The 8,945-nt window shown below is 47.1% G+C and overlaps 2 protein-coding genes across 2 annotated transcripts; both read left to right on the forward strand.

Moving 5' to 3' along the window:
* The first annotated feature begins 629 nt into the window (after window positions 1-629).
* On the forward strand, window positions 630-1,871 carry LOC141026874 (F-box/LRR-repeat protein At2g43260-like). Its single transcript, XM_073503750.1, has one exon. The coding sequence runs from the start codon at window positions 630-632 to the stop codon at window positions 1,869-1,871; it is 1,242 nt and encodes a 413-aa protein (XP_073359851.1).
* A 5,757-nt stretch (window positions 1,872-7,628) lies between these two features.
* LOC109755781 (F-box protein At3g07870-like) lies at window positions 7,629-8,186 on the forward strand. Its single transcript, XM_020314671.1, has one exon. The coding sequence runs from the start codon at window positions 7,629-7,631 to the stop codon at window positions 8,184-8,186; it is 558 nt and encodes a 185-aa protein (XP_020170260.1).
* Window positions 8,187-8,945: the final 759 nt, after the last annotated feature.

The following is an 8,945-nucleotide window of genomic DNA, read 5'->3' on the forward strand; positions in this document are numbered from 1 at the left end:
AGCGAAGCAGCAGGGCAGACGAGTAGGCCCTACACCGCAGCACACCTCGAGCTCCGGAGGTGCCACGCCCACCGCACGCAGTCACCGCCGCGCCCGACCAAGGGTCTGCGCCCCACGCTCACATCCAGAGCCGAGAGCCGGCCCACCCACGCGCGCCGTTCACGCCCAGGTCACGGCCGGAGCCCGGACCGAGGCCGCCGCCCCGGCGTCCCAACCTCTGGCCGCAGCCGACGCCAAGGCGAACGACGGCCGCCCGTCCGCGCCAGCCGCCGCCGCCCGCGAGGTCCCAGATCGGGACCGCTCGAGCGCGAACGACCACGGCCGCGCGCCCACGACCGCGCGCCCACTGCCGCGACCATACGCCTCGCCGTGCACCGAAGACCACCTCCGCCGCGCGCCAGGACGCCGCCCCGAAGCCGAGCGCCGGACAGCCGCCAATCGCTCGCGAGATCCCCTTTTCCCGAGCGACAGCAGCCAGAGAGCACGCCCGGCCGCCGCCGGCTCCGCACAGGCTTTGCCTGCCGGAGGCCACCGGCGACGGCGAGGGAGAGAGAGCCGGGGAGGGGGAGGCTGTGGGGGTCACAGCCACACCCAAGACCCAACGACGCTGGACGCCGCGTGTGTCCGCGATGGCGGCGATGGATCCAGAATGCACCATCTACAGAGACTTCGCCGCGGATGTGCTGGCGAACATCCTGACGCGCCTCCCGCCCAACACCCGCCGCCGGCTCCGCCTGGTCTGCCGGCACTGGCGCGACGTCGTCGGCACGCGCACGCCCACGAACCTGCGGAGCAGGGCCAAGACACTCGTCGCCGCCTGGGGCTCCACGTACGTCTACGGCGACCTATCGGCCTCCAGAAAACCACTGTGGGCGGACCACCGCACGTCACGCCGCTACGAGGGCATGAGCGTCGTCGGAACCTGCAACGGCCTCGTCTGCTTCTACGACGACCGGGAGATCGGCGACACCATCGTCGTGGCCAACCCTGTCACCGGCGAGGCGCTGAGCGTCCCGCCGCTGCCACTGACGCGTGCCGTCGACCGAAGCCGGCGCCACATTAGAACCTGGCGCTGGGCCTACAGCTTCGCGTACCTCCCGACCTCAGGGCGGTACAAGGTCGTGCACGTCCCGTCCCCCATCGGCCAGTTTGTGTCCGACGCGGTGCACGTGTTCACGCTCGGCGAGGCGTCGTGGCGGGCTGTGCCGGCCGGCCGCGCCGCGAGGTGTGACGACCTGGACTACAGCGTCGTCAGTGTCGACGGCGTGACATACTGGAGCACGCCGGAGGGCGCCGAAAAGGTCTTTTCGTTCGAGCTCGAGCACGAGCGCGTCACGCCCATTACATCACTACCTTACGTGCTGTCCGACTCCGAAAACGGCGGCGGCTGGCAGCTAGCGGAGGTGCACGGGAGGCTGGCCATCGTCTTCAGCCACGCCTCGCCGGAGATGAGCACGACGCAGGTCTGGGTAATGGAGGGAGCGACGGGGCAGGTCAGCTGGAGCCTCTGGTACATCGTTCAGATGAGCACCCCGTCGGACCGACCGGGGAAGCCGCCGAACAAAAAGATTAAAGAACTCACGTGGCCACTATTCGTTCACGGCGAGCACATCCTGACATGGGAGACGGAGTGGCCGATACACCGAGGTTATTCGTTGTGCATGCACACACCCATCCACGACACGAGGAAAGCGAAGCACGGCTTGTTGGATATCAGCAAGAGGAATCGGGGGATGGTGGTCACCAACTTCAAGATCTCGATCGGCGGCCAGACGTTCGCTTACGTCGAGACCGAGGAACCGGTAAGGAGGTGTTTGGTTCAGGAAAAGAAACGGAAACGCAAACACAATCAATTAGCACCGTTAGTGTAAACGGTATCATCCATAATCAAATCATGTTTGGTTAAAGTGAAGGGAGCCACTAGGCATCAGACTACTGGTGATTTGCTTCCCGTAAATCACGCTCAATGTTCTTTGTTATCAAACTGTGATTTGCTTCCAACAATGAAATATAAGAAATTCATTAATACTGGATATGCATTTTTGTGCCCGGCAACATGCTTTAGGTGGCATGGAAGCATTCTTTTATATCGATAGAAGCATTCTTTTATGGTGCCATGGAAACATATTTTTGATTGTATAATAGAAAAAAATGTATTGACGGAAGCATTATGTCTATGCTATGGTAGCATTTCGATGATTTGGAAATTCACTTTGGTGTAGCAGAAACAATATCTGAGTTTGATGGAAATATTTACTTTTCACTAAACTAAATTGTAAGGAAGCGAAACAAGAATATAGACAGGCAAAACATGAAATTTTACTTTGTGGTACGGTAAGAACATATTGGTCAGCACAAGCATTTGATGCATTCTGTATTGTAAGAGTTTTGAAGACAACATTTTGGTGTAAAGGAAACAATCTTTCTGCAGAAATATTTTCTTGGCAAAGAATTCATGTGGAAGCATATTAACTTTAGTAAGAATGATCAAGTATTGAAACAAATTAGTCCGGTAAAACAAAAAAATGCACTCCTTTTTCACAACAAAAGTAGAATCTTAGTGCAGCCACACTATTTTCAATTTTTCATAGCCATCATAGCAGCAGTCACTTGACAAGGTGGTCATGAGCTCTCGGTCATGAACAGGACATCCTGACAACTTAGAGTAGCTCGTAGAATACTCAACATCATTGTCACTATGCAATAAAGAAACACGGCTCGAATCAGGTGGTGCAAAATGTCTGTACAATGGAGCATCCAATGAGAAAGAAGGAAGCACAGGCTGATATTGGTTGATACTAATATTTAGTAAGAGAAGCAAAATGATTGTACAATAAAAATTGCACTAATGGACGGAAGCAACACTAGCAAATGCTTGAAGCGCATGCTAGCACTGGTCAAAGCACACACCCTAATGGTTGAACATGATGTACAATAAAATAAGCACACACTTAAAATGGTTGAAGAAAAAAATTCATGAACATGGAAACATATGCAACAAATAAAATTAGGAAGCATGCCTGATAGGAAGCGATTGCTTCTTTTTAAGAGCTTCTATTATCACAACAAATATATGACACACGGAACTATAAATTTTAATTGCTACCATGGTTGGAAGAAGAAAGTTGTGCTTCACAAAAAACATAAGAACATAAATCCATTAGCTAACAGGAGACACTGATCCAACAGAGACTTCAAGGTCGTGAAAGGACTACCTAAAATCCTAAATAGATTTATGTAGTATATCAAACGTTGGTGCTACTACTCTAGGAGAAATAAATTTAGATGAACTTCTTTCAGATTCAACTGATCGAAAAAGAATATCACAATAGACTAAGAATGCTAAGAAGCAACATGAGATCAAACCGAGATATGTAATTAGAGGACCTTGCAGACAAAGCAGACTTTAAATATTTCTTTCAACTTGGACTATTTATTTAAACTAGCTGAGTTTTATCCTGATGACTTTTATTCAACATAATTGATGGATCTTGATCATGAACTTCGAATGTAAATTGGCAATGTCCAAAGAGACCAATGATTTGCCAATTTGGATCACATTGCAGATCTTGCTGAAGTGTTAGCTGACACTAAGAAACATCTTGCTTTTCCTTTGGTGTATCAACTTCTAAAAATGGTGCTAATTTTGCCAGTTGACAAAATCGACAAGGAGATGCTTTTCGGAAATGAATATTGTCAAGTGTGTTTTGCATGGGTGACCAGTTCATGAGTGATAGCCTGAGTTGCTATGTGGATAAATATATATTTACTATCACTACAAATGATTCCTTGGTTGATTTATTGAATGAAGAAGATTAAAGGCCGAGAAGGAAGTTATAACATGTGAATCTCACATTAGTTTATATTTTTGCTTAATAAGTATTTATTTTATGTATCATTTGTCTTGTACATTGTTGTCAAAATATTTTTTTTCTTTCACCTATTGTTTTTACTAAGGGGTTGTTTGGTTTGTGACTAATTTTGCGAACGATTGCCACACCTATGGTTAGGCAAGTTTGACCAACTTAGGTGAGTGTTTGGTTCAAGCCACACCTTAGGCAAGCCACACTTGGGTCCCACACGGCATACACACAAAAAGTGTGGCAATATTCCCTTAGGCTTGCCAACTTGTGGCTCTCATTTTGATGAACTAACCTTGGAAAGCTTGGCAAAAATGTGTGACAAAGTGTGGCAATACTAGGCCTAGAACCAAACAGCCCCTAAGTTACAAATTAAATGCTCCCAACTTACCTTTGATTTTTCTTATTTTTTACTGAATATGTAAGCAAGTAGAATTTTGACTTCGCTCGACCAGTGCTAGGGTATGAAAATCATTTTAATATAATAAAAATTTATATCATTGGCTCACTGCATTTTTTCACTCTTTATATATTGCCCTCAAATGTTATTTATATTGCATTGCTATTATCAGTGCTATAATGGGCAACACTGACACCGATGCCCATTTTTTCTAGCTTCGTCCCTGAAGGTGGTCATGGAAAAGATCAGCTCGCACCATGAGCTCTCCGTCATGAACAGGACATCCGACAACTTAGAGTAGCTCGTAGAATACTCAGCATCATTGTCACTATGCAATAAGAAATACAGCTCGAATCAGGTGCTGCAAAATGTCTGTACAATGGAAACATCCAATGAGAAAGAAGGAAGCACACATCGATATTGGTTGATACTAATATTTATTAAGAGAAGCAAAATGATTGTACACTAAAATTGCACTAAGCAACACTAGCAGATGCTTGAAGCACATGCTAGCACTGGTCGAAGCACACACCCTAATGGTTCAACATGATGTACAATAAAAATAAGCACACACTTAAAATGTTTGAAGAAAAAATTCATGAACATAGAAACATATGCAACAAATAAAAGTAGGAAGCATGCCTGATAGGCAGCAATCACTTCTTTTTAAAAGTTTCTGTTATCACAACAAATAGATGACACACAGAAATATAAATTTTAATTGCTACGATGGTTGGAAGAAGAAAGTTGTGCTTCACAAAAAAATAAGAACATAAATCCATTAGCTAATATGAACATAGGCTGATGTGAATATAACAAGAAATATGAGTACGAACTATTTCCAGGAAAATAAATCAATTTGGCGAGCTGATATCTCAACAAGCTATGCGGGCTAAAGGAAACACATACACAATACTTATGAAGCATGGATATTAGGAAGCATCAGTGTCATGATATCTCAACATAAGAAAAGAGAATATATTTAGAGAATGGAAACATGGTTGAAATATATTTAGAAAACACATTTCACTCGTTTCCAAAAACACATTACATTCCTTTAAAAAAAAGGATAGATTATTTTCACTCATTTCACCCATTTTAGAAAACACATTATACTAACATGTTCCACTCATTTCACCAAACACATTACACTCATTTAGAAAAGATATATTTCACTCATTTTACTCGTTTCAGAAAACACATTAAAAAGATAGATTTCCTCAATTCAATTATTTCACGCATTTCAAGAAAACACATTGCACGAGGGAGGTCATGTGCATGTGGCCCCATGCGTTCACATGTGACAGCCAAAACCATCCGTTAGATAACACCTCCACCAAAAAGAGGTCCGAGGAGACGTTTCGGTCCACTACGTCTATGGCGAATTCATCAATCTTAAGATGATGTGTTGGCTCAGTCTTTCGAAAATGCTCATAAAGTTAAGTGTGTGTGCATGTGTTTATAGAAGGTGGACGTATACATCTGTATTGTCTTACAAAAAAGAGGCTCAAAGGCCAACTCGATTGCCATGCTTTCTGTTCCGTGCGACGGAATGCGGACAATGCCCAGGTTTTGTGCTCCATTTACAATCAGCTCTATTCTTCTTACAATAACCTCGACCGTCTATCTTCTCCTCGTCCTCGCGTGAGGGATTTGCCCGGACTTATCACCATGATTTCAGACTACCTCGTAAACAGAAGATAAGGTTATCCTCCTTAAAAAGACCCTAATAAGTGACACACATGTGACATGAAACACATGACAATTCTGAATGTTTTTTATGGCGAATTTAGTGATGCGAGGATGACAACTTTAGTTTTTTGTTTGTAGATGATAATTTAGTTGTAAAATATGTTAGGCCAAAGTGCTTCGTGCCAGAAGTGTAGCACTTATTTCTATATCTATATCTATATCTATATTTATACCTACTAATAAAAAGGCTACCGCTTCTTACCACCATAATTTCGTCCGTTTTTCGTCCGTCCACCTCTTCCTTATTTATTTTTGTTCGGCCCAGCTTGAGTGCAACGGGGAAGAGAAAAGGCTGTCCGTTGGTGGCCCAGCTTCAGTGCAACGCGGGGAGGAAAAAAATAGTACACTTGCAATAGGATTTGAACTCACAACCTTCCAGCCGATTCTTTTAGCGCCACCCAACTGAACTAGGTCGGTCTATGTTGCTTTGATACGCTTTATTTTAGTTAAAAAATAGTACGACCTCGCCCTTTCACAAGGACAACCATCAATTTATATACATGTTCAAGTGATCTGTCATCAATCATCCTAATAAGCCGGCTTCGAAATTGGTAATGAGAGGATGACGAGGGTGCCCAAAAATGAAAGTATTGAAGGAAGGAGGGAAGCAAGGAAGAATTCTTGAAAAATAAGGAAGGAACAATATGGTGGGCAATTAAACGGGGCAAGGAAGGAATCAGTACTATGTGGAATAATAAAAGAAGGGATTCCTAATATGCATGATTGAGAAATATGGTGGGCAATTAAACGGGGCAATTAAGAGATATTCTTTCCCAAAACACGCTTGAATGCTTGCTGCATAATATAATACCTAGGATTCCTGATGCATGCTTGTGAATTATGGTGGGCAATTAAACGCAAGCTTGCTGCATAATATAATAAGAGAGTTTCCTAAGACACGTTGTGTATGCTGCACAAATAATAAAGGTGAATGTGGGAAAATTAAGAACGGGATTCATGCATACCTGCATTGCATGTTGTAGATGGGGTGACCTTTACAACAAGGAACTTGCTTAATATAATATATGTGGGCTAAGGAAATAGGATTCATGCTAAGTGGCGGGCAGATTTTTTGTACTAGCCGATTACAATTATTACTTCAATGAATGGCTTCTATTTGATGTTAATAAAACATACTACTACTACTCTCTCAATCTTTATCCCATCTGAGCATGCAACTTACACGACGAAAAATCACATTCCAACGAAAGGCTGCATGAATGAATGCGACGAAGGTCGCTTCCTGGGGTATACATGATCGTCCACTAGAGGCGGGAAGGAGGACAATGGGGCTTAGGAGATGTTGATAACAGACTAGGACAAGAAGACGAGGACGGATGGAAATAAGTCAGATGCATTTTATTTTTTTAGACAGGTAACAACGTCTCCCGTTGCAACGCACGGGCATTTGTGCTAGTATTTGAAAAAAAAAAAGCTTTGCGCTAACCATGACCTGCTTCCGTGCCTGATCGACCCGAAAGCACGCCAAGCTGAGTACGATTCTGATCCTGTTTCGATGAAAGGAAAGCCCAAACCAAGCTAGCTACACAACAAATTTGTAGGATCTACCGATACCTAGGTCACAGGCACACCCAACAACGCTGGACGCCGCCGCGATGACGGCGATGGATCCAGAATGCGCCGTCTACAGAGACCTCGCTGCGGATGTGCTCGCGAACATCCTGACGCGTCTCCCGCCCAACACCCGCCGCCGGCTCCGCCTCGTCTGCCGGCACTGGCGCGACGTTGTCGGCACGCGCACCGCCACGAACCTGCAGAGCAGGGCTAAGACACTCGTCGTCGCCGGGGGCTCCGCGTACGTCTTCGGCCACCTATCGACCTCCACAAAACCACTGTGGGCGGACTACCGCACGTCATGCCGCTATGAGGGCATGAGCGTCGTGGGAACCTGCAACGGCCTCGTCTGCATCTGCGATGACAGAGACATCGGCGACACCATCGTCGTGGCCAACCCTGTCACCGGCGAGGCGCTGAGCGTCCCGCCGCTGCCACCGACGCGTGCCATTTACGGAAGCAGGTGCTACATTAGAACCTGGCGCGACGCCTACAGCTTCGCGTACCTCCCGACCTCGGGGCGGTACAAGGTCGTGCACGTCCCGTGCGCCATCGGCAAGTTCGTGTCCGATGCGGTGCACGTGTTTACGCTGGGCTAGGCGTCGTGGCGGGCTGTGCCGGCCGGCCGCGCCGCGACATGTGACGACCTTGACTATAGTGCTGTCAGTGTCGATGGCGTGACATACTGGACGCCGGAGGACGCCGACAGGCTCATGTCGTTCGACCTCGAGCACGAACAGGTCACACCCATTACATCCCTACCTTCCGTGCTGTCCAACTTCAGAAACGGCGGCGGCTGGCACCTAGCAGAGGTGCATGGGAGGCTAGCCATCGTCTTCAGCCACGCCTCGCCGGCGATGAACACGACGGAGGTCTGGGTAATGGAGGCCACGACAGGGCAGGTCAGGTGGGGCCGCTGGTACATCGTTCAGATGAACACCCCACCCTACCGACCGGGGAAGCCGTCGAACAAATGGTTTCAAAGTCTCACGTGGCCGCTCTTCGTTCACGGCGAGCACATCCTGACATGGGATATCGAGTGGTCGATACAACGGGGTTATGTCTTGTGCATGCACACACCGATCCACGATACGAGGAAAGTGAAGCACGGCATGGTGGATATCAGCGAGAGGAATCGGGGGACGGTGCTCACCAACTTCAAAATGGCGAACTACCACCGGACGTTTGCTTACGTTGAAACCGAGGAACCGTTGAGTGTCTACAAGTCGGCTGTGGTCTGACGACTCATGGTGGATCCAGGAGGATATACACGAATTTATGTCAACGGAAGCCTTGTCCAACCATACATCGACTGAGCTCAAGATCTGTTCTCGGTGGTCGGTGCCATAATTTGCAGT

Source organism: Aegilops tauschii, chromosome 7, assembly GCF_002575655.3.
Source record: "Aegilops tauschii subsp. strangulata cultivar AL8/78 chromosome 7, Aet v6.0, whole genome shotgun sequence".
NCBI classification, from domain to species: Eukaryota; Viridiplantae; Streptophyta; class Magnoliopsida; order Poales; family Poaceae; genus Aegilops; species Aegilops tauschii.